Raw genomic sequence first — 27562 nt, forward strand, 5'->3', positions numbered from 1 at the left:
TTTTGGAATTAAAGCAGTTTTATTTTTTTTAAATATTGCCACACATAACCTTTCCATAAATACTGACAGTCAACATCAATTATAAACAGTTAGGTACTACTTGTTAACCTGAAACTCAAGTTAAGAAATCACACTTGAGACACTGTACAGGAAGCTGTCCTTAAGAGCTTGTACTGAATATTATAAACATTCTGTGTCTATACAGTGAAGTAACAAGCAACACTTACTCATTTAAACTACAAGTAGAACACCTGATTCAAAATATACATAGAAAAGTTAATGTAATAAAGCAGAACTAAGCAATTTCATAAAGTATTAGAAGTATGGAAAATGTTAAATATGGCGAACATTATATTGGGAAGCTTTTTTTTTTAATCCAATCCATTTCATATAATGGGTATTAATTATAAAACAAAAACTTACAAGTGTGATGTTTATAACAATTTTTCTCACTGTGCTTGTAATCATTGCAGTCACAAGTTTCATTAAATAGTCAAGGCAGTAATTTGTCAAGGTTAGTACTCATGGTAGGACCAATTAAATACAAGCTATGTTTAATTTTTTTCCCAATATTAAATTTAAATAAAGAACTTGTACAAGTCAAACAACTTTATGTTTACAAAGTACTGAGACACAAAATTCCATCAAGCTTTTAAAAAAACTATTATTTCTGTTCAGCTTTCATTGTGTGAAGTTACACAATTTCTGAAACATGATGCTGAGTTTTTTTATACCCTTATAATTGATTTTCTCTTCAAGCATTTGCTAATTTGATTGAAAGTTCTTTCCTTTGTTATTATAACCACAGTCATGCATTTTGTAACTTTGATCATAACACATTTCTTGGTGGGTATCTCATTATGGTTGTCCATATTACTTCTAAAGAAAGGGAGAAAGTTTGCTTATATAGAAAATGGTTTTCTTCATGCTTGCATACTCAATGTAGGCCTTAGTATGTGAAAATGTTGCTGAACTGTCATGTAATGATAAAAATCTGTTTACAATTGATGCTTCATGAGTTATGCTTAAATATTCACTTAATAGTTTAACAGTAATAAAAATCATCCTTGGAAATTTGTCATTTTAATACAATACATCTCTGGATATGAAATAAAATGCAAATGGCATACATTGTTTTACTGTTAAGCACAAATTTAGATAAGTTCTCTCCTATAGAGTGACCATAAACCTGAAAAAAAAGGAAAATCTGAAAGTGAAGTTAAAACAATGGAAAATTGTACCTCTTCCCTTTCACCTTAAAACTTGCACATACACACAAACTGTGCTTTGTAGATACCCTTGGTTAGTCACTCCATTTTATATTATAATAATTAGGTCTGATGTTTTATAGCTGGTAATATGTTTTTGATCAAATATTTTATTAAATAGGAAATAGAAAATTTTATTGTCTTCCATTAAGTTTCAGTGTCGTTGATTTTTCTCTGTAGTAAATTTGTCTTAAGAAAAAAATACATTCTGGAGTTTGTTATACTTCCAAACCAGATTAGAAGTAAATGTGTTGTTAATTCAAACCTGCTTTCATACTTTTACATGTGTATGTAGACAGGTCTGAAAAATCTGAAATATTACCAGGAACATTGGCAAAAATATTTGAGATAGACTGTAACTGCTTTTTTTATATTAACCCTTTTGTGACAGGCCATAGGTCACAAGCCATGTCATCATGTTTGTTGACTTGCATTCACAATTTTATTGAACTACTATTTTATGAACTTATGTCAATAAGTTTGGAATCAAACTGTATAATCCAAACTTTAATATCATATGCAAGTTAATTTAAAAGTAAATATTCAAATAACACATCTAATATATAGATTTTAGTGAGTCATATGGTGCCTTGAAGGCAGCACTATTTAAAATTAGATGCTTGTGAGGTCGAAATACCAGGTCTTTGGTTTGTACAAGTTAAGAACTCAAAATTAATAATAATGACATGATAGAATATAAAATAAGAACCTCACATCTTTTTTATTTTGCTGAGATATGACTTATGTACTGAATCAAATAGAGTGGTCCCATTTCAACTCCTTTCATTTTTTCAGACAGTCCCTTCTACACTCTTACAACAGTAAATGACAATTAACAGTTTAGAATATACTCAGAGTGGTTTTCTCAGCCACTTTAATCAGTGGAAAGGCCACCACATTCTTTTGATCTAAGATTACAAGGAGGTAGGTTGTGTCTTTATCTGCTCAAAGTTTCATATTTTTGAAAATCTAAATACATCTTAGTTACTAAGCTTAATAAATTATGGTGGAATTCTGTGGTATCAGTGTAGTTATTTATGATTTTTTTAATAATTCAACTGTATATATAAAACCTAAAAAAACTTTTGTTTGATATCCTCCATGTGCAAAATTTTAAAAGGTTTAGCAACCTATGTTCAGCAGCAACTGAGTATAAAGATCATAGCAAGAAGAGGTAATTGTTTGCTATACTTCTTGATTTATTATTCCATATTTTAAGAAAAATAAGTTTAATAATTTATTTCTTAGTAGTAATAATAATATATAAATATATATATACATATATAATGTATAATATTTGAAATGTGACTGTATATTACAAAATGCTAGTCCACTAAAGCTCAGTCAAGATAGGGAAGACTAAAGGTCAGTTTTATATTACTGGATACATAACATGAGTGCAGGTGCACTGCATCAATGAAAGCTATGTAATGTTAGCTCGGCATGACTGGAAGGTCAATATAATAAATATATATGTATGTAAATATATACCATTATGGGATTTAAGCTACTTACACTAAACATTTGTATTTCTGTGTTATATATGTAATCATTCTAACACAAAAGAACATAATTTATATTTATTTCCTAATTTTTTTGTTATGATGGTTACAAGGTTAGTTATGTGACAGACCCCACATAGTTAGAGTATAGAAAATGACACAAAATATAAAGTCTTACTGAAAACAAACGTTTGAAGTGTATTTAGGAAGCTTTAGAGATTACAGAGATGATAGTTGATATTTTTGGGATAAAGAATAGTTTTTTAATCATAACATGAAATCACGTTGCACTCAGACTACTAACAAAACAGACAACTTTCACAAACAAATCTTTAGTCAAAAAATACCTCATTAAAAAATTTGACTTTTTGTGTACAAAATACTAAAAGTCTACCAAATTTTGTGAAGATACACTTGCTGTAACAAAAGTTATAGCATAAATCTAAAGATGAACTTGTATATATTACACTGAGTCCATATAGTGAAAGGGTTAAAACACTCTCATAAATATAACTGTCATTCAAATTTATCATGTTTAACTATACTTGTTTTGTGACCATGGTAAAATTTTCATGAAGATGTTTTGAATGTGTCAAGGGATGAGTAGATATTAAGAAATAAACTAATTTCCTGAAGAGCTGACAACATTTTGTTTGAATATCACTACTGCATTCATAACAGCATGCATAGATGGTATCGTAACTTTCTTGAGAACTTAAAAATACTTGTTTGAGAATGTATATTGTATCATCTTTTAAGCATGAAGGTACAGATCTTTAGTCATTGTCACAGACACTTTGTGTTGCTCAATGACCCTGTTCACTGTTTGAGTGGTTGAATTTTCTCTGGTTAGTTCATCATGAATATGTTTAGAAAGTTCAAGTGTTAAAAATTTGCTGCACACAGTGAATGTTTAGTCACACCAAGTAATTGTTATCAACTTTCATAATGCAATGTTTAGGTTATATCTTAAAAATTGAAGCTCCTGTCACTTGGATCATACTGATTTGATTAACTCATTTAAAGAATTTTTTATAATTTGATACATTATTAGATATCCTACATTATAGGTTTTTATTTTCTAATCCCCACATACTTAGCTTTTGACAATCTTCTAAAATATTTTTTACCATGTGATCAGTGTTTAGTATTTTACATCCCATATTATGCTAACATACCAGCTTTTAGTTCATTACTGATGTGGGAAACTGTTACACACTAGTAAGGGTGATTTTTCTTACCTGTTGGAGACACTTAAGCAGAGGATAACAAGACATCCCAATGTTTTGAACCTTATCCACCCAGATCCTATTGTTTTTGTTTTTCATATTTGTTTGTGATCTGCAACATGTTTAGACTTGTGTTCAGTACTTTAAGCCTTTGACAACTGTGAATTAACAGATATGACTTTTTTTTTAACTGAGCAGGTATATTATCACACAGCTCAAAATAACTTAACATAGCCTTTGCTGCCTCTTCTGAAAGTGACTATAAAGCAAGCTGCAGCAGACAACATTGTTACTATTTCACATGTCATCAAACATGTAGATGACTTTCCACTGTGGAAACAGAGCAATTGGATGCAAATAGCAGGCAATGTTTATGACTAATTTTTGATATTAGTATTGTAAAGCATTTTTAAAATAACTCGAGAATTAGTACAAGGGACAGTTGGTCAGAAGTTTGACAAACTCTTGGCCCCAGGAGGTGATGATATTTATTGTCTGTATGATTCATGTTTTTAGATCTGAGGATTTGATTTTGCCATATTTTTATTATTTGAAAATCTATTCATGATACTTTTCTCAAATAGTAATGAACTTGTTGAAATGATGTTCACTATATCCTCACTGATGGGATTTCATATCCCATGAAAAATGTATGATTAAGACGTTGGCATTGATGAAGTAAAGTATCTAACTCATTTTTGTTCGAGATGTCAAACTGATAACAATTCTTATTTTCTTTTGTATTTCCTTTGAATGTTGATCAAACAAATGTAGAATTGAAGCTCTTATCTTCTCTGTCTATCTCTTTACTTGTTCAAATTCTAGAGATGAAGGGAGATACTTTTTAATCTTTTTATTTGGATATTTTAATTAGCTTAGCATATTACTTTTGTTATCTTATTGGTTTTCACTTCATTCATAATTTATGTACCGATTTTCTGTCATAAACAATTTTTTTTTTCTTTTAATCAGAATAGAATCTGCAATTGTTACAGATTTTCATTCTGGTATTTTTCTTTCTCACTAACATGTACTGACATCTGAAAGTATTGAGATGTCCATAATTGAACTAGAATTGTGGGAAGTACACATCATATACTGTCATGTGCTATTTTTATAAACTACTATTAACACTTCATAGTTTCTTAACAAAAGCAGTTTTTGGACAAATCCAAATATAATTTGTGGCTGATTTTCATAAAGAGTTTGCTGTTGTTTAATATCAAACATGCAATTTTATTTTCACGATATAAATAAGAATAGAATAAGGAATTGTTTCTCTTGTACATTAAAATCTGTTGAAACTGCTACAGATTTATGGATAAAAAACAGCATACAACTATTTCAGTATGTTCAATATGAATACAGCATTAATATTAAAATAAATAGAAAGATTATGATATTACTAAGTTATCCCTACAATAAGGGTGATAGTGTAGTACAGGAAAATAAAAACAAGTTACATCAAGTAATTTATATAGATGCTATTATTAGTGTTGTGAATCAGGTACTATATGCATGATTGAGGCAACTCAGAATATTTTCTAAACTCAGTGAGTTTTTTGTGAACATGTTAACAGATTCATTTCATTCTTTTGATACAAACATTTCTTAAAATAAAAAATATCACAACAGATGTTGTTTTATTTTTAAAAATCATTAAAACTACTGGGCATAACTTGGGACTAGCACAGAGATGATAATTTCATTTGAAGAAATGTTGCAACTCTTCATCTGACAATAGCAAATGTGGTAAATACATACTGTCATTCATTTTAGTATTGTGTAAAGGTGGTATGTTTTTCATGAACAAAACAAAATTATATTAATTTTATTAACATTTTATATATTTGTTAACTAAAAAATAGGATTTTACCAATAAAATAATGTGATTTTCAATTTTAAGTAATTAGTCATGAGATAAATTCTAGGAATATTTTGAAGAACAAATAATACACCAAAATTATATAGTGTGATAAGTGTTTTACTTAATAAACTTAATATGTCAACTTGCCACTGAATAATGAGTGTAGTATTTTCAGGTTTCTTAGTTATTGGACAGTAGAATGGTGTGGTGACAGTGGGTTTAAATAATATATTAACACATTAACTAAAGCACCTGATATCCTGTGTAATATAATTATTTGTGGTGCATATGAGAATAAATATTTTTAAATTGTGTGTAAAACCTTGTTTCTTGTGCTTTATTTTTGTTTTGTTAAAAGTGCTAAATGAAATAATGGAAAGAAGAAAGTTTTTAGAAGACATGAAACAACTTGGTCAAGAGAAATATTATTCTAACATGATACAGTTCCAGATTTCACAGGTAAGAACCAACATTGTACACACAGTTCAGAAGAATAAGCTGTTAAATATTTACAGAATAATTTTCAGAGGATGGGTTTAATGTAAATGGTCTCTACTTAATGATTGAAATAGATTAACTCCTTTAAATTCCTGTATATACTTAGTGTTGTAAATAATTATGGAAACAGTGGAGAAAACTGGGTACAAAAGTCAAATGCTATAGGTGACAACACCATTTTATCATGTGAAATAAGCTGCATCAAAGTATGCCCACATAATGATCATAGTTTAGATCAGGGGTTCCCAACCTTTTGGCACTCGCGACCCCTTACCTAAAAGTTTGAAACCCATGTGACCCCCTACTTAGGGCTTACTATCAGCAGCTTAATTTTTATTTTATTTTCTGTGAAAGAGAGGGAAAGAAATATCTAAAAAAATATTTAAAAATTCTGTAATTATTTATTAGCAAATTAAATCACATTGGTCCAACCTGAATTCACAAAAAGAACATATATTTCTTAAAATAATATTAACATAGGTTTGAACAGCTATCCAACCCAGCTAGTGAGATGCCTGATGTTGCATTTCAGCAGCAAGCTTTGAAATTCGTGGCCGAGCATTTGTTAGAGCCAGTCTCATGTCATCTTCAACATCCAATCTGTTCTTATTCTTTGTTTTTATATTGACAAGAGTGGAAAATCCTGCCTCACACAAGTAGGTAGAAGCAAATGGAACAAGGACAGGTAAAGCTATCATGCTGACTTTGGAGTATGACTGATACATAGCGCACCAGAACTGAGTCACGGATTTCACCTTGAAGAGATCACGAGCTGAAGAGTCGTTCCTTAGATCCAGAAATTCATCTTGGATATCATCTGGGATGCTGGATACATCAAGTTCAGTACAAAATGGGTTCCTTACCAGGGCCTCCTGTTCCTGTGATAGCTCAGGGAAGTAACGCCGACTTCCTTTTCTAGAGACTGAAGATGTTCGGCAATCTCATCCTTGAGGAACTGATCCAGTTGGATCTGAGACTCATCCGTCACTCCACAAAGTTTTTCAAACATAGCGATGTTTCCAAGATTGGTTTTCCGACGCCAGTTCTGCAGTTTGGAAACAAAGGCCCAAAGACTATCTTGAAAAAGGAGAACATGTGTTTCCCTTCCTTGAAGCTTCAAATGGAGCTTGTTCAGCTGGTCAAAAATGTCGGCTAGGTACGCAACCCTTTTATTACATGCTTCATCTTCGAAGTGAGCTACAAGATCTTTCCTTTCTTGAGTCTCCAGGAATAGCTTTATTTCATCTTTCATTTTAAAGACACGATTAATAACATTTCCTTTTGACAACCAACGTACTGCTGTGTAGAAGAGAAGGACTTCGTGGTCAGCATTCATGTCTTTGCATAGTTCTTTGAATAGGCAAGTGATGAGTGCTTGAGTCTTCACATAATTTATAATTTTGATTACAGATTCAAGCACTTCCTGCAGAGAGGCAGGGAGAGTCTTACTGGCGAGAGCATATCGGTGAATCATGCAGTGGACGCCCTTTTCTTGAGGTGCTAGCTTCTTCACTCTCGACTGGAATCCTGATTTCGATCCCAGCATAGCCGGTGCCCCATCCGTACAAACCCCACACACGTTTTCCCATTGCAGATCTTCCTCTTGAAAAAAGTTGAAACTTTTTCCATGACATCATCAGCTTTTGTTGTGGTTTCAAGTGCACTGCAGCATAAGAATTCGTCTTTGATGTCACCTGAATTAATGTATCTCACGAAGACAAGCAACTGAGAACATGAACTTACATCTGTTGACTCGTCAAGCTGAAAGGAGAACAAAGGTGAACCCTTGATTTCAGTCAAAACCTGTTCCTTCACATCCATAGCCATTTTAGAAATGCGCCTCTGTATAGTATTATTTGACAGGGATACTTGCTGCATCTTCTTTGCACTGGCTTCTCCAAGAATAAGATTTACTGCTTTCATCATGCAGGGTTGAAGAAGTGTTTCTCCAATCGTGTGAGGCTTTTTTTGTTTAGCAATTTCGAATGCAATCTCATATGAAGCTTCCACTACGGCTGCACTCTGCTGCTGAAACGACCCACTTCTATCGATTCTTTGGCTTTTAAGACACCGTTCATGCCGTTTGAAGAAATCCAAACCCTTCTTTGCGTGTTCTGGATGTTTCGATCTCGAGATGGCGCTTGAGTTTTGATGGTTTCATTGACTCTGCACTCAGGACAGCATGGCACAAAACACACTGTGGTTTCTCGATGCCGTCGTTGGCGAGCACAGTGGTGAAGCCAATGTTGAGGTAGCATTCTGAGTATCTGTGCCGTTTAGCCATGGATACAACTCACTTCTACTGCTTACTTATCTCCTCGTTAAAATAAAATAAAAATGTTGAATAATGAACGCTTTGGCAACTGTAGATCTTACACTGACTATTTGTGGGGGGTGCAGGTAGAGTAATGATGGGGTAAGTATTGGGAGGGAAGGGAGCGTGGCCAGTCACGCGATTCGTCATTCACCAATCAGCAACGGACATGTGACTCACGTGTCAACAGCGAGCACACACACACACTTAATCACAGCTAAACAGACACACAAGCATACGTACATGCGCGCGTGCACTCACATACTTGCTACTCACTAGTACACACATACATACAGTTGCAGACACATACACATTCACACAGGCACGCATACATACACCCATAATATCATCTAATGACATTGAACTAACGTAGCACACGTTTTGCTATGCACCAAAAAAAAAAAAATGTAAGAGCATGAAAATGTAATTGATGAAATAAAATTAATGTTATTCCAAGCTACTTCTAACAAGGTTACGCGACCCCCCTGCCAAGGCTTTTGCGACTCCCCTACCAAGGCTTCGCGACCCCCGGGGGTCGCGACCCACCGGTTGGGAACCCCTGGTTTAGATTGTAGTTGGTTGTCTTTATACCAATAAATTACCACAACAGTATAAAGATTATATATTAGAGGCATTCATATCATGCCTAGTAGTAGTGAGATGAATTCAATTATGGCTCCCAGGACTGTAATACTTGCATAAGAATTGCATGGAAATTTGCTGGTCAAAATTACATTGTACAAAAAATTACAGAATTAAGATGAAGCTGTATGCAAGACTTTGAAAAGGTTTATGTAAACTGCAGTATTAATGACAGAATGGGTTGAGGTAGCTACAAAATGGAAACCTTCCACATGCACTGTTAAGTGTTTTAGAATATGTTCTTTATGTGATACATGCTGGTTGATAATACATTTTGCCAGTGAACTTGCTGTAAATTCAGATGTGGATGTTACGTACCATAAGATACATGTTAGTATAAAGTATTTCAACTGATTTGAAAATTGAATACTGCCACAAAACTTTAAAGGAACATTGGACTTACATTTAAATGCTGCCCTTAATAAATGCAGACAGGAAATATTGTTCAAACTTCATAAGGAGTGGACTATATGATGACCACATTAAAAGTTTGAATACAGGAAGAATGAGAAGTTCCATTCCACTCCATACAACTAAGCAATAAATCTCTTTGTATGTTTTGAAGGAAGAGTTATCATATTGTAACACATGTTAAACTTTTTTTTTTTACTGTATTCATATATGCAGTCTTAAGTTCTGTAACTATTTTTTTATCATCTGTTAATATTTCCAAACCTGCTCCTTACCATGTGGGGCTAAACTTCATTTAAATAAATGTATTGTTTTTCATGTTTTAATATAACATTACACTAAACTTCTTTAGGTTCATTTCAGTGTATGTTTTTTTATGATAATGTGCAAGAATACTTTTCAAATATTCAAATTTAAAAGTACATGGTTACTGTGGATGTAGTTTTGTGTTGATTAATCATCAAAACAAAATTTTCTTCATATGATTAGATAAAAATTATTATTGACATCAGACATGTTATTAGTGTACTTACTTGGATATAAATAGTTGGACCAAAATGTAAATTTCTTTTGTATTAATATTTTGCTGTAATTATTTGTTACAGAAGATTAAAGAACTTGAAGCTATTGACCAGACAAGAATGAAGGAGCTTGGATATATGTTGTCAAAAGCAAGTTTGTAACAATCAAAATTATTAAGCTACATTTTGGTAGCACAAGATTTCTTTCTTATCCATCTTTGTAATTTTTCATATTTATCAGCAGATAAAATAAAATGTATTTTAGTATCTTTTGTAAAATAGCTTAATTTATAATTTAGTTTATTAATGGGAATATGTTAAAGCTTGTTCTAAGCATACTGTTTAAAGCTGTGGTTATGACTTTCCATTTTATTAAAAATATTGTAAACACTGATTTTTTCTAGTATTACACTTTAAAAACTTAAAAATTTTGTATTTGTAACATGCTAACTATGCAAGATCTAGGTTTGGAGGTGTCAAGTTAATAAATTCTAGAAAGTTAATTAGGTTTATTACTTGTCTGTCAGTGTTTTCATCTATTTCTTCATCATCATTTATTAGCTTTGTGTGTTATAAAACTAACGACCAAACATTAATATCCTTCATTGCTAACTCCAGTTTCTTTTACAATAAACAGATGTTTTGAAATAACAGCAACAAAAATAGTACATAGAAGTATTACATTTAATTTTTTTATAATGTGACATTCAGGGGCGTAGATTTTTTACACGTGATGGGGATGATTTTTGCAACCACTTATGAAGACTATTCAATTTGCAAATTGGCAATCTCTGATTACGTGAACATGAAAGCTGTAAACATGCAGTCACAGAATAATCTTGTTGCCACGATACTTGCATGTATACTTAGGCCTACTGATTGATACTTATGAACTATCACTTAGATCGAAAAGCTTAAAAGCACGCCTACATTAAAGATGTACATTTTGGCTACTGAGAAAGCCTACATCTAGGCCTAATTATGTAATTCGATTGGTAAGAACACGAGAATCACAAAAACAAACAATTTGTTGGCCTTTGATGCAATAAAACAATTCAACAGACCAAACTGTAGGGGGGGATGATTGTATGCACCATACCCTCCACCTAAAATGAAGAGGAAATGTTTACAACTTCTCTTACAGCTGAGTTAATAGTTGTAGCAAACAAGCCAACTCCTACTTTTGTTTTAAGTGGATGATTAAATAAACTCCTTCCTTCCACTGAACTAATCCCACAAGTCCAACCAGCCAGTCTTCTCATTCTTACATACTAACTTAAGCCTAGTATTTGGTCTTTGTGACTTACTTATAACTTCATCCCCACAGTTATTTCTGGGCAGTATTCCTCACAAAATTATGTTATGGCCTTTGTTGTTTTGTTTATGCCTTTATCAACCCTTTTTACTTATCAATTAGCATTTCTGGCCTACCATTCCCAACATTATTAGTTCCTACATGTACCATAAAAACTGCATCTCTGCAAGCTCCCTTTATTATATCTCCTGTTCTACCTGTTATATATCCTCCATCTGTGCCCCTAGAGAGCATAGTCTGATTTGTTTCATCGTGTTTACTCCACAGACTATTCTATCCACATGCCTTATCAAGGAATCACCTGTAACTATAACCTTCCTATCATCCACATCCTTCTCTCACCCTTTTGTGTTCCTTCCTTCCAAAAGTTCCTTGTCTGCAGAAGCCAAGGGCTGAAATAAACATTGGTTTATTATAACTAAATTCACTACTTTCAGCCCTAATAATACTTTTTTAACTTCATGAAATCCTGCTGCTATTTCTCACAGTCTACATTTGAGTTACAATAGCTTCCAACCTACAAACTCTACATAAAAGTTGAGTATCTTCATCACCACCTTCCTCAAGAGTACATGTTAGTACTGAGTTCCCACATAAAACTCATTCACTGCACCTATTACATCTAACAAACTGTGAATGCTTAACTCCTATACTAGTCTTAATCATTCCATTTATACTTAACAGCTTAAAAATAAAAACTCCATAATAATAACAGTTTAATAAAACAATGCATTTATCCTATTTTGTAAGTTATTGGTAAATTTGTATATACCTAAGTTGAAAGTACTGTTACATGTATTAAGCCTATTTTAATGTCCAATCTCTAAGTAAAACAATGACTGTCTTACTTTTCTTTACCAGTCTTACTATAACTATGTGTTATTTACCAAAATTAATATCAATTATAATATTAATATTAAATAATTTTCAGAAATTGACAAGAGCCTAATTTTCCTACATCCTCTCTCTTCCACTGCCTTCTCTATATTTTTTAATTTGTTGTTACACAAGTTTGACAAGTTACAGAATTTTTAGGTTAAGTAAGAAAAATAATTAGAAATTTTTATGAGCTTAATAATTAAAGTTTGCTTACTTCAAACTATGCAACTTCATCAATTTATTTATCTGCATATAGAGACAGGTACAGGTTCTTGCTGCATTACTTTTTTTTGAGTGACAAACAACTTCCCCAAAACATAGTCCAGTAATAAACCAATACAATTAAGAAAGATAAACATATATGAATGATTAATAATTGAAGCTGGGAAATTAATTAAATTGAAAATCTGGTGACAAAAATGCATTCAAAAAAGGAAAAAGCATTACTCCTTTCACTTCATATTTTCTCAACTTTTCATTCCACTGCACACTAATACATTCACTGCAGATGGTGTTACAGTAGGTAAAGTACAGTTTCACCAAAAATGTTTTGGTAATCACTTAGATGATTCTATAGGTTAAGAGACAGAATATGAAACTAACATGAAAAGATGTATATTTATTCTTAACATAAAATTCACCTTTCCCTTTAATTGACTAATTAAAAGCTTTATAAATTGAAAGACAAATCTGTAATAGAAATGCCATTAAAATTATGCTTTCTTTTGTACATAAAAGACTTGTAATGTTTACTAAAAATTAGTAAATTCACTGTTATAGCACACATAGTTTCACACTTTAAAGGTAGGTCAAACTGAACTATCTTATATTTGTGTTTTATGGAGTCTGTTCTATTTGCAATAAATATGCTTTCTGTAAAGATTTATAATAATATCATTTCTTCAAATTAGCATAAGTATATGGCAAAGCTGTGCCACTTCATTATAAACATCAAGTATACAGCAACAACAAAAAAAAGGCATTACAAGAAAATTCAAAACTCTATTTTTTTCCATAATATTCCTTGATGTTTGTTACGAGTAACCAGGTATCTGATTTTGCTACATATGTGTATGTTACTCAATTAAAGGGGCAAGAAAAATGTAGCATTAATTGGCATTTTATTTTATATATACAATTGAAAATACTGATAATTCCCTTTTTTAGCTTTTACACACTCTGTCACACCATGTATAATTTTTTTAACTGTGTTTTAATATAGGAGAGACAGTAAAATGTTTTTACTTTAAATTTACAATAGTTTGAAGCATTTTTGGTACTTCCTAGTACAGATCAAAGACAAAACAATCTTTACCTTACTGGAAGAATAAAGAATATTAATGTTTGAAGACAAAGGTATTGAGTTTTGTTTTTACTCTATCTACCAGCACTAAATAATGACTTTTTTCATTTTTATTAGCATAGTTAGATTTTAATTTTCTTTAAAAACTGAATATCATATGGCCAGAAAGTGACAAAGTCACTGATCAAGTTTGACTTAAATCTGTATATAATTTTAAGAGTTTTACCAAAATATCAAATAGTAAAGACACCATTTTTCATTTTTGTGACTTTGTAAATATGATTGTCTTGTGCCCCACTTGTATATTAATGAATATATGATGGCATTTGGTGTCACATGTTCAAAGAGCTAATAACAGTCATGGAATTCCTAGAAAGTCAAGGAATTCTTAAGAATTTTAGTTGTAGTCTTGGGATTTCACTGAAAATCTTTCACGTGAATGTTATTGCAGAATACACAATTGAACAGTAGTTCTTGCAGACTTTCAATTTGTCATGTGTTTGTCTTTTTTTTTTTTTCTCTTTATTACTGCAGTTGCATGTTATCCATTTTCACAACATATTTTAATATGAAGCATTCACTAGTTGTTTGGAATGGTGTTGCTACAGCTACCTACAACAGTTACCACAAAATTCACTTATGAAGTGTTCATGATTAGTTGCTAAACTCCACTGAAGAGGTTACCATGCATACATGTAAGACTGGGTTTAAATAGACTATATGCCTAGAAAGTGCATTTTCAATGGTACTCGAGTAACTGAAGGCACACAACTGACAATTGTCCCAAACAATGATAGAAAGCCAAAGTATGTTTTGTGTGGCATGAAAGTAGATTTGTTAAACATGAAAAGTGCAGCAAGTACCAAACTAACTTGGAAAGGCATATAAAAAGAAATACAACAAAAGTGGCTACAAAGAAAATGATGTCATTTAGGGCTTACAATGGGTAAAACTACAGTGTTTGTATAATTGGAGATTTTTCTTTTTAAATCAGGGTTTTCCAGGTACATAGTGAAAGGGTCTGGTATAACATTGATTTAAGTGCAATCTCAAATTGTTTCTATGTATTTATATTTTTAAATTTAAGTAGTTTTGGCTTACTGAAATGCATATTCAGTGGAATGAATTAGCTTTCTTACAAGTTTTAAAAGGTGAATTGCATATTGTTCTGCACTGTAATTAGAGTAAAACATTTCTGCAGTTGTATAGAAGTGGCACACCTTATTGCCATAGTTTTCTGTAATAGACTGTACAGCAAATGCAGAGAATTATCTCTGCTAGATATTTAGCTAAATTTCATTTTGTAATATGAGGATAACCAACCACTAGAAATATCTGATGTCATTCTCTGATGTACTAGTTCTAACAAAGAATTTGAGTTGTCGTAACTTACACTTTCAGGAATAATGATGATAATTTAGGAAAATAAAAAATGATGCAAGTGAAATCAGTATTGAGCAATGGGAAAAAAAACTTTAAATGAATCAGTTCCATCTCACCATGCACGTTGATTTACCACAGCTAACATTTCAGTTTTGGGATCTATTTCATATTATTTATACAAACATAGAGAACAACATTTTCTTCCTATTCTGAGCAAAATCTCACCAACCCAAACAATACAGTATGTGTTGACAAAATAAAATCTTGACATGAGCAAATGAAAAATGAAGAGTTTTAATATTGATGTGTTATTTACCAATGTACCAGTACAAAATACTATAGAACACCTTTAAAGAAAAGTACTCAAATTTGATACAGCTTTTTTATGTTCCACTTTCACCCTCTTAACATGCAGCACATTTGCCTATCTGGGACAATATTTTAAACAAAAGTACAGAACCACTTGAGCAATATCTTAATGGAGCATTTTAATAGTGAACCACTTGCTTCAAAATACATGAACATTATTACAAAACCTCTTGTGTTGTGTGTACTTTTGTTTTCTCTTGCCATCACAAAAAGTGAAAACATCTTTGAAATCGCTAATGTTTCTGTGAGCCTAAATGATATGACACTAGACAAAGAAATGTTAAAAAACAAACATTTTTATGCAGTTATATTACCCAATACAACTCACTAAAAATGTTCATCCAACAGTAAGGGAAAAAACAAACCTTTTTTAAAAATAACAACAAAACTAGAACAAAAGTGAAGGTAAAAATAAGTTACTCTGTGCAAACTACAATATCAAAAATGAATCCTTAAGAAAACACAACAGTAATTTATAAGTACTTTTGTACCATTAAAAATAATGTGATTACAAATAATCTACACTGTAAAATAAAATACCTCAAATCCTGTGAAAAAGTTTAAATAGGTTTAAAGAGGATGTCAAATATGGCATCGTAAACAATGATTTTGTTTTTACATATAAAGAAACTTGATTATCAAATGTACAAGAAGAAAAAAGTCTTAAAGTAATACATGAAGCAGAAATTACAAAAGGAAAAGAACAGTTGAATATCACTTTAAACTGAACTATCTCCTGATCACATGTGACATTAAAGTAATTTTGAAGTCTGATACTACATAAGCTGTATTGACTTTTCTTCTCAGAAGGCAATGCAGAACCAAACAGGCACATAAATGTGGAAAAACTAGTATCATTTAACAAGTTTTTTTGAAAGACATTTTTTTCCAAAAATGTAACTTTTTACTTTTACAATTAAGTACTTAGATATTTCAAGGAAACTTGACTATTCAGCAATAAAATTACACACCTGCATACTAATAACATCAATATCTAATCATAGGTATAATTATATGTGCATGTAATTTTAAATATTATTTGCTCATTGACTGTGGCTACTCTAAACATGCAAAACATTTGCAAGCCATTTGCACTTGGATTCAAGTGCCAGAGGCATGTTGTAACTTATATTGCAAATCAGCACTCAATGCATTAAGGTGATATATTAGATAACAATATAATAACTGTTGTCACATCTAACCCATTAAATTTCATTGTTTCCATTTGGGAACACCTATTATTAATTATAATTTCTACCTATATAAAGATGTCAGAAAGGTAATTCAAAGGAGTGTAATTTCATTAAAACTTGTATAGCTGCTTATAACATTCAGTGCTTTACCACATTCTGTTAAAGTCACAAGTACTGAAGTGGTTCCTGATTAAACTTTATTTTGATAAGTACTTTTATTTAAGTGTTACCGATTATAGCCAGCCTTTCGATACACGATTATTCTTTTACAGTATGTGTATTTCATGAGAATATTTAATTAATTACGCATAAATTGCAGGATTGAGGGAAAACCAAGTTGAGTTCCAGCCAGTGTAAATGCTTTGATCTTTCATAGTATTTGGAGTTCTCTAATATTTGCAAAATTACAGTTAATGCAACTCTTTAAGCTATTACCTCAAAATAGTTGATTTATTTGTTTTAAAATTGATTTTATGAGTATTTGTGAATGTATGTATGTATGTATGTATGTATGTGTCAGTCTCCATAAAATGCAAAAATTCTAGAAGAAAACCAGTTGTTTACAGAAAAAGATACTAATCATAATTTGCCTCAAAGCAACAAAAATGTTCAAAATGGTAAACACAATTTGCTTCATCATAGAAATATGAGTACTGAGCACAAAAAAGAAATTGTACACCACATAAGTGAAATGAAAAAACAGCAAAAAGAACTTAAAATGGTTACAAAAGAAAGATTTAGATCACTGACTGAGTGATACCCTGAGTTATGCTCATTCTCTCCAGTTATTGTTTATAAAGCTTTCCAATGAATATAATCAGGTTCTGATAGCAAGAAACACTCATATGTTCATGAAAATACAAATTCCCATAGATTTACTATTTAACAATGCACATTTCTTTTATCTGGTTGGCATATTCATTTCAATGAGATACCATAAACTTTGTAGAGGAGAAACATATTGGAAGAGATCAGATAATTTTGCTGTTCCTCTTGGCTCAAAAAAAAAAATATCCAGGAGCAGACTGAGGGAAAAAAACATTTACACGTATCACAAAATAAAAACTTGGACACCACAGATAAAATTGCAAAACTGAGACCACTGCTCTAATTGACTAATAAACTGTTGCAACAATTTGTTGTTTTTCATGAGAATCTGTCAGTTGGTGAGAATTTTCCCACGTTTTGGTCCCCACACCTGTAAAATATTTATACAAGGAAAACAATAAGGTTTGGTTACAGGCTGTGGCACTTGTGTTTATGTTTGTTTGTTTGTTTTTTGAATTTCACACAAAGTTACTTGAGGGCTAGCTGCACTAGGCATTCCTAATTTAGCAGTGTAAGACTAGAGGGAAGGTGGCTATTCATCACCATCCACTGCCAACTACTTGGGCTACTCTTTTACCATTGAACAGTGGGATTGACTGTCACATTATAATGCCCCACAGCTGAAAGGGCAAGTATGTTTGGTGCGACTGGGATTCAAACCCGTGACCCTTGGATTACGAGTCCAATGCTTTAACCCACCTGGGCATGCTGGGCCCACTTGTGCTTATCCTATGGTTATCCTTTCATGTTTGAAATATACTGTTGAAGGGCAGTATTTACTGAAGACTGTCCTCTTGGTACAAGGGTTTTTCAAGATAAGCTTCCTCCTATTAGTAATACTGGTGTTTATACAGTTTTCTCTGATAACTTCTTCACCTTCTACAATCTGACGACTAGACTCCGAGAGTATAAAAAGTGTAAAAGCACTAAGGACAGCTAAGGATAATTGGCCGAAAAAGTGCTCACTGACAGATTCAAAATCAATGAAGAAGACCATACCAATAAGTATCACACTGATGGCAAAAATATTAGTTGTTATATGGAATGATAATCATCCTGTAACTGTGGTTACAAACTAACAAACCCTTGATATCCACTTGTTCATGCTCAATGCCAGAAAAGTACTATAAAGATAAGAAATTTCTATAAAGCAGCATAATCTCATCCACACACACACAAAATAAAAACACTGGAAGAGTTGATCTGATGGATCACTTTGTATCTCAATGCAGGCCATCAATTTGATGATACTTTCATATATCTTGAAAAAGGTTAAATACGTTGTGCACAATACGCGAGACAAGACCCTGTAAAGTTACAGAGGAAACACTAATCTACTGCAAGCGTAGAACTAGGTTAGTACAAACACTTGAACAATACTAGAATGACATTCTTAGGATGGAAGTTACTCCTCCGTAACCATTGTATGAAGGTTTAATCATGAAAGTTATGTTTATGCTTGTGTTGAAATAATTATTTTGTACATACAAAAGTATGTGTGTAGTTCTAAGCAACAAGAAATAACACATTTTTAGTACTAGTATATTTTTTCAACTTAATGTCTCCAAACAATCTTCCCATTATTGAAAAACAGGATGACAAGTCACAGCCATTGTTCACATGTGGGAACATCTCATTTATTATGTAAGCACTTGGAGCTTTAAAAACATTTGTGTATAGCTTAATGTAGTCAGTTTAGGCAAAATTTGAAAGGGAATATAATTTTCAACAATCATTTCTATTGTTGGCAACTAACTGGCTAATATGACTTCTCATCCATTAAAGAACTCAAGATTAATAAAAGATAAAGAAATACTTATGGCATATCATAAGCTGATTATAAAAGATAAAAATAATTTATTTTAAATAATTCTCACATGAGCAAGATGACAAATTAATGCTATCTATAGACAAGCAGGAGGAAACTTGGATCAAATAAAGAATTTTGAATTAGACAAGAAGGTGATCCAAGTTATCAATATTTGCATTATGACAGTTATAAAAAATAAATGTGTCTGATATTTAGTGTAAGGTTCTAAAAAAAAAAAAAAAAAAAGGCTAAGCTTCTAGAAAATAAACATGTCCGATACTTAGTATAAAGTTCTAAAAAATAACATTCATACAAGTGTGATAAAGATGGAAAATGATTAATATTATTAAATTGGAATTAACTTTCAAATCTTTTTCAAACCAAAGATTGAAAAGTTGACCATTTGCATTTTGTAATGTGGATGCTATATACTGAGTCAAGGCTGTCTACTGAACTATTCATTATAATATTTTATGCACTTTTCCTAGAAAAATGCAAATAGTTTAATTTATTTAGTTTCCAATGAATACAAATTTATGAATGAATAAATGCATTTAAGTTGAACACAAATGTACTGTCTTAATCTATTGTATCAAAAGAGAAATGAAAAGTGCATGCTAATTAGGTCCAATAAATGCAAGAGCCTATCAGGTATTGTTTTGATTTGTGATAAGAAAATATTTCATATACTCGGAATAAAAGTTCTTGGAAAACTAAAAAAATGTTTATTTTTTAATCCTGAATTAAGTGAAACTTAACTGAACTCTATCTATATGAAGAAAGGAGTCCCCCAGTAGCACAGCAATACATCTGTAGACTCACACTGCTAGAAACCAGGTTTTGATGCCTGTGGTGAGTAGAGCACAGATAGCCCACTGTGTAGCTTTGTGCTTGATTTCAAACAAACAATGAAGAAAGGAACCATAATCACATTTGTTTGGAATATGTGAAACATTGGAAGACTTTCAATGAGATATCAACAGCCTCACTTGTGTAGCTACTATAGCTTGATAGAAAGTGCAAGTAGAAATGTAATGACATTAATACAAAAAGGTCATAAACTTGCACTTACCCTCTTACTGAGGTAAAGATTAGACACTACAACAATTATGTTGCTTGGCTCTATTAACCCCTCTAAGTATGGTATTACTCCTTGAAATAACCTATTTGCAAAAATTAGTATGATTTGGAATTTCTCCTCTTAGCATATATATGGAATGATTGATGATGTAAGTATTCTAAGGATTATGGGATGCCACAATAAGACCCTGGTTTAGTTGTAGTTTTGTAGTTCATTATTTTTCATTCTATATTTTCCATATATGGACACATTCTCTGCCTTCTTACAAGCCTCCGAGCTAAACAGTTATACCAAAAATTCCTGAAACCATTCAGTAAATAATAATTTACATTCCTTGTGTGAATACAGATTTTTTGTGTTATTTTTACAATTATGTATTTGTGCTTCCTTTGCTGAGTTCATTATTATTCTCTGCTCAACATTTGTGAGCAGGTGTTTGAAAAGCAAGCCTGCATTAAATCTAGATGTCAGGTGAATGAGGGAAGATAGAGTTGTATTGAGTATGGGTTCTGTGTAATAAATCACAGGACATACCTGTGAAATCATGTCAAGGGAAAAAAATTAAGATTAAAGCTGTGAATAAAGCAGACCTTGTTGGGGAAGGTAGCCAGTCAAAACCATCAACATCTTATTTACGTTCAAACAATGGAGAATAAACATCAACAGAATGAATGAAAAGAGAAGACCTGTGTGTACAAAGCTTAGTCTGTGTACCTAACATTGTGTACATAAATATGACAGCACCAACATGTAGAAAGAGTTACTACTACATCAGTACATTAATTTATAAAATAAATTGTGTGTAAAGGAATCAGAAAATAATTTAAGGCTGACACTTTTTGACAGCATGAATAGATAAATGATTAAAGCCTAGCAAATTAAAAGAAACATTAGTAGACAACCATGTAAAGTATGTGAATTGCAAATTAAGTAATACTATTTTATATACAAACAAAATATTGTTGTAATTTTGTTGGGAAACTAATGATACTATCTAAAAAGTTAAATATAAAAAAGCATGGTATTTAAGGTACAATTTGACTTAACAAAATGTTAGAGTTAAGATTTAAGTAATGTATATGCATGGATGAAGAACATACCTCACAAATTTGATCAAGAGTTAGAAAAGTATGTTGAAATAAACCAATGAATCATGCATATTAAACTGTTAGCTTACCTTACCCCCTTTTAGTAATAAATACAAACCATTGTTAGCAAGATCAGGTGGGAAAAAAAAGAGCAGAGAAAAATACATATATTCTTTTCTACAGTGAACATTATTACAATTTAAAGTCTAAGCTAAACAGGTATTGTTCACTAATGGTTAAGTCTCTTTGAGACTGAATATGTAGAGTAAATATCCTTTATAGTATGTAATGAGCCAAGGAATTGCAAGACAACCTACCATGCAGTGGACAAGAGATGATCACAAGTCTAATATTCACTTAGAACTTAGTATAAAATGTATAATATGCACAAGGTGATCAAACAATAGATAATTGGAGAAATAATATTAAAAATGCCTTAATAAAATATATTTTTAACAATTTCTTTACTATTTCTTTTTACTGTGTAAATCCTTTTGACATAATTCTAATACAACTGACCAACTAGCTAATACTGTTCACTGGTAATCAATTTCTATTTATATTATTGTATGAGGTAAAGCCTTTCTTCACTTTACAAACAAATATCCATTACATAATCTAGAAACTAGGTGAATTGTGTCAGGTATGCAATATTTCACAGAAACAAAAAATTGTGATTTGAGCAAATGGAACAAGTATAAACAAGAAGGGCACTCAGTAGAGCACATATTTCTGCCACACAACATTGATCCTATGCTGCCCTAAAAAAAATACAAAAAAATCTATGTGTCCATTAGTAATGATGGACACAAACCACTTTTGACATAAAAATGAGGAATAATATTCTACACATGTCAATCAAGTTTCATCAAAATTCTATAATTTTCTACCAAGTTATAGAGCAAAAACAGCAAAAAATGTTTTTGGCTTTTTATGATCTTGACCCTCCAAAAACTGAACACTTCTAAGTTTAGTCTAATTGCAAATGTATACCAATGCTTATCCAAATCCATTCAGCTTCTTGAGAAATCTTATTGACAAACCCACGGGTGAAAAGATAACCTCCATCCACCTTTGGATAATGAATGACATAAATGTAAAGTAATGTCACCAGGAAATTAAAAAGAACCTACAGAAATAAACTCATATCTTGTTAAAAGTAACAGCTGTAATTATAAATGAGAAAAGTCAAAAACAAATTACTGACAAAATCAGAAGTAAAATCTAACTGTTAAGTTGAATATCAACTATCTTAATGAGTAGGTACCATAACAGAAATGACTGTCTATACAAGATAGAAATGATTCTATTGGAACTGCCAAGTATAAAACAAATATTTTAAACAAAACTCTACATAGGTATTCAACTCTACTATATATTTTACAACACTTAGAAATATATAACTGTACACCAGTTAAAAAGTTTAAGATATGTAATTTAATAATATTTACACATCTCATTACAGCAAATGTTTCATGTGAATTGATTTCAATCTCACAGTGTAGTATCTCAAAACCACTGTTCTTTAACAAGGAAAATGATACAGTAGATTTCTGTGTATTTCAAAACTACTTGCATAACTGTTTTAAAAAAAATCAACTGAAAAAACTAGAAGTGAGGCATACACACTTTTCCTGCAAACAGTTCTGAGATAACTGTAATCCACAGTGCTAGTACAAAGAAAATGTATGAAAGGCCCACATGATGATGGCTAGGAAGTTGATATGGTTCTCCTCCAATTTCCTCCATGGTGAAACCAAGTGGGAATATGACTGCTGCCAGGCAGAACAATACCACTAAAATAAAGAGACAAATTTAACTGATGCTTCATAGGGTTTGTGAATTCAGAGAGAAAACAATCAAACAAGAAAACAGTCAGTTTACTACAAAATTTGTTTAATTTTCAGTTATGGTTTTCAACATTCCATAAAACTCACCTGTATTTTAACAAGAGAATTTATTTGTACTCTAATCAATAACTCATCAAAAATGATGAGGCAAGTAGTACCACTTAAATCCATAGTATACCTTAACCTCATATTTCATAAAGTAACAAAAACAACGTTTGTGAAATCAAGCTTGACCAATAAAGAGGCAGAAAAGTGTAGTCAAGGCAGTCAACTAAATTCCTTTCTGAACCAACCAAAGTTAAGATCATTCATGAAATGATATCTTGATGCATTCGTACAGTAATTACTGGTAAAAATCAGTTTGATTAACAACTTCTAATATATATAGTGAATTTTGGTAACACTATGTTCCAACAATGGCTTCTATATTATGTTACTGAGCAAAACTAATGTTGCTTTAGTCTGTGTACTGAAAGTATAAAATGAAATCTGTAGTTGATAAAACTGGAAAAGTATCTGTTGATTTCTTAATTTAGTATCTATTAGTGATATAACAGAGAATAGCTAAATTCAGGAATGAATTGATATTTTTACTTCCATCATGAATTTTATGCACTTGGCTCTAGGCTAGGGGATCTTTCACTGTCTCTACTTTAGGATTATTATACCAATATTCACTACACTTATAAGGTTTCATACACAGATTAGCCATCTCTCTTAGTGCACTGCCAGATATTCGCATACCACTAACAACCCCCACTTAACATAATGGGATTTTGTGTGAACTGCACCACTGTATAATGATATCATTATGCAACAAAAGCTCTCCACCAACAGCAGGGTGATACAACATCATGCACACTAATTGAAGGAAAGTGATTTCTATACTATTGCACAGAACAATAAAATAATGAAGGAAAGTAGTTTTAGGAAGTTAGAAAAAAAAAAAATCAACTTAACTTTCTCAACCACATGTTATGTGAAACTATATACATAGAACACACATACAGGTGAAGTGCAAGTGACAATACATGTATTTCACCTAGAACATAGTTTAATTTCTAATGTCTTACTCTGAAACAAACAGCAAGTAAATATATTTCAATTACCTTCATAATATTTACACAAAACAAAAGAAGAAACTTTGCATTTTATTTACATCCAAAATGTGTAATTTGTACAACATATGAAACTATTAGAGATTTCCTTGGATCAAATTTATAATGATACATCTATGAAGATGTCAGTTTGCTTTCACTACCCAAGGTTTTGATTTTTTTCAAAATACCTGGGCAGAAAAAAAAAAAAAAAGATAAATTACTTAGACCTACAGTAGCTCTCATTTTCAATGCTGTAAATGTAGGAAAAAAACACAATAGAAGTAAAAACTTCAGTTCCCAATAAGTACTTTTAGGTAACATAAGAAACAAGAATAAACTTGATTTAGATAAGTCTTTAAATACTCATTAGTGTAAAAAGAAACTGACTGGGTATTTTTATATTCCTGAGAAATAAGCACCAAGTGCTATCAATTATGCTTACTTATTGATGCAATGTACTTTCTTAAAAAAACTCAATTATATAAAACACTTACTTGCAGAAAAACCAACCCATCTTGCATAATGAATTACATGCATATTCCACCGAGACATAAAGAGAAGACCAATGGTTGCTGTCACACAAAGGGCTCCAATGATGATACAGATCAAAGTTAGCATCCATTCTGGCTGGAGATTTGGTGAAAAGCAAAGCTGAGAACGACCATATATTGTCATACACGTCTGCACTAGGCCTATCCGAGTATCACCTGAATCATATCAGACACATCACCTAATCTGTCCTCTCAAAAGAATTAATCTCAATGGTAAATTACTTCTGTTTAAGAGTAACCTACAACTTTATTAATATACAAGCAAAAATAATATATACACACACACAGAGAAAAAAATGAAAGAATGTAATTTATGCCAAAATACATAATGTATTATGCTGTAATCAAGATAAACATAAAATATAAAAAAGTTTACTGTATCATAAGAGAGAGAAGAAGTAATACAAAAAAATATTTTAGTAGTACTTCACTATCATGGATTTAATTAAGATAAAAAGTAACAAACAGAAAAAAATACTTTGTGTCAATGGGTATTTCTCCATAAACAATGAAAAATAATACATTCAATTTTATTCAGAATAAATTATCTTACAATAAATTTGGTAAAAAGCTACTTATATGGTTGTTAAGAAAAATTATTTTTTTCAATGTAAACAAATTCATAGAAAAATAATTTGAATTACAACAAAATTTAGAAAACTATGTTCACTTGGTCTTCAAAGACAGCATACAATGTAAAAATAAAGCTATTTGCTAATATTAATATCTTAAATTATTTTAAGTGATCTTTGGTAGCTCAGTATTTATATGTAATGATAATGATGTAATTGAGATTAGTGCAAAATTCTAAGTTATGTTGAAAAATGTACAAATATAAAAAGACAAAAAAAAAAAAAAAGTGTGAAATTTCTATTCTTATGGAATAATAGTAAATTACAAAAGTATAAATCTTCTAAAACATTTGTAACAACTTTAATTTGTGATACATCGCAATTCAAGAATTGCTTTATATGAATATAAATACACACACAAATTTTCAGTTACAAGTTAAGATTGCATATTTTGTCAGTCCTTGTTTTATAGGGTGTCAGTAATGTCTCCTACTTCTGGTACAGTATTTTTATTTATCAAGATAATAATACATGCAATTACTTGCACATATGCAAAAATTTGATAAAGGTCTTTAGCTAATTATTAAATGAGAAATAACTATATCTGTAATTACAAATCAATCACATGGTCAAACTGATTAGCTGACACAAAATACACATCCGTAGCTACAAAAAATGACTAATATATGCATAATAGTATTTGGAAATGGTAGAACATGCAACAAGCACATAGATTTCACATTATCAGTATCCCCAGGAACTTCTACTTAAAAAGCAAGTAATTATTCCTGTGACCCTTTAACAGCAAATACCACAATAAAAGCTACTGTGTGTGTGTGTGTCTATGCTGATATATATATATCATCATGCAATTGTGTGAATAATGATGCATCAATACGGAAATAATGTTCATACTTACCTGTCAACCACATAAGAAATAATCTGTAGTTGTGTTTATATCAAAGTTTTTAAAACCAATCACTGCCATTACCATTTTTAATTTTGTACTACTGATCAAAAGGGAAGATGGAAGCCAATGACATTCTAGCACCCATCATCCAAAGTAAGGTACTGAATTCCACATTTAGTCATATAATGCATCCACACCTTAATTAAAGGGAAGGAAATATTTCTAGGTATTGCACAGATTTCAAACCCTACTTATCTGTCCCTAAATATAGTTCTATCACAAGTTCAACTGTGCCCAGGAAGAAAGAGCTTGGTGTCTACTATAACAATAAGATTTATTTATACCATAACTAATAACGTAATCCTGACACTTAGTTTAAATTCACACCAGTCACTAGATTTGTTTAGTAACACAAAAACATTTTTAAAACAATTATCTTGTAATTGTAAAAATAAGATTTAAAACATAAGGAGTCTTCAGTCTACTAGGTCAGACCAGGAACTACGTGCTAGTTTGTAATTACGAACCTTACAGAGTCTCTGTGTGGAACTAGAGAGAAAGTAAACACCAAAATTTGAAAATAACAATGTTAGTATCACGAATATATTTATTAACCCTCCCCCCAAAAAATAAATAAAAAGGGTCTAACGTAACAATCCGAAGAGATTCGAGTTACCAGTTTTATATATAACCTGAAATAACTTTAAATTTAATTACTCTAAGTTATAGATCATGCGTAACGGCACTACCACTATAGTAAATATCAAAGTAACACCAACATAAACTGGAATACAAAACAAAAAAAACAATCATATTGTCTTACCTCCGACTTCAGTAACAATCCAGTCTGGTAGAATTAAACTAACCACTGCAAATATATCGGCAGACAAAAACAATGCTCCAGAAATAACTGTCAACTTATCCATTTTACCTCTGTTATTTGCATGATATATCTCACGTTCCAAACAATTTTGATTTCAATACATTCAAATCATTTACGAAACACCATTACACGCTTTTCATTTGCGTTTATATTTATAAAATGGAGTATAAACTATTTCGACAGCATTGCCATCTG

General features: G+C 31.3%; 2 protein-coding genes across 6 annotated transcripts in view; one reads left to right on the forward strand and one right to left on the reverse strand.

Annotated features, from left to right (window-relative positions):
* LOC143240539 (UPF0193 protein EVG1 homolog) overlaps positions 1-13801 on the forward strand; it is a 31925-nt gene extending 18124 nt beyond the window's left edge. Inside the window, exons 5-6 of the mRNA XM_076483135.1 lie at positions 6225-6325; positions 10337-13801. Coding sequence (XP_076339250.1) covers positions 6225-6325; positions 10337-10414 — 179 coding nt within the window. The 3' untranslated portion in view covers positions 10415-13801. The remainder of the gene's footprint in view (positions 1-6224; positions 6326-10336) is intronic.
* LOC143240540 (uncharacterized protein C16orf52 homolog A-like) lies at positions 1-27562 on the reverse strand. Of its 5 annotated transcripts, none has more exons than XM_076483139.1 (4): positions 27308-27559; positions 24946-25158; positions 23131-23297; positions 1-11959 (listed from the first exon to the last, which is right to left on the reverse strand). In XM_076483139.1, exons 1-4 carry the CDS (start codon positions 27408-27410, stop codon positions 11906-11908), a joined length of 537 nt encoding a protein of 178 aa, XP_076339254.1. In that variant the 5' UTR covers positions 27411-27559; the 3' UTR covers positions 1-11905. The 5 variants fall into 5 exon arrangements, with proteins under 5 accessions (XP_076339254.1, XP_076339253.1, XP_076339252.1 ...); XM_076483138.1 differs by having other exon boundaries at positions 23127-23297; XM_076483137.1 differs by lacking the exon at positions 1-11959 and adding an exon at positions 15412-22573 and having other exon boundaries at positions 23131-23276; positions 27308-27562.

The sequence above is a fragment of the Tachypleus tridentatus genome, chromosome 13 (genome assembly GCF_004210375.1).
Source record: "Tachypleus tridentatus isolate NWPU-2018 chromosome 13, ASM421037v1, whole genome shotgun sequence".
Lineage (NCBI taxonomy): Eukaryota > Metazoa > Arthropoda > Merostomata > Xiphosura > Limulidae > Tachypleus > Tachypleus tridentatus.

Excerpts from the sequence above, each read along its gene's own strand:
- LOC143240540 (XM_076483136.1), bottom strand. The coding sequence starts at position 27,410 with ATGGATAAGTTGACAGTTATTTCTGGAGCATTGTTTTTGTCTGCCGAT. Across the intron at positions 25,159-27,307 it reads GATTGTTACTGAAGTCGGAG|GTGATACTCGGATAGGCCTA; the intron begins GTAAGACAATAT and ends GATATGATTCAG. Across the intron at positions 22,574-23,130 it reads CAGAACTGTTTGCAGGAAAA|GTGGATGGAGGTTATCTTTT; the intron begins GTGTGTATGCCT and ends CATTATCCAAAG.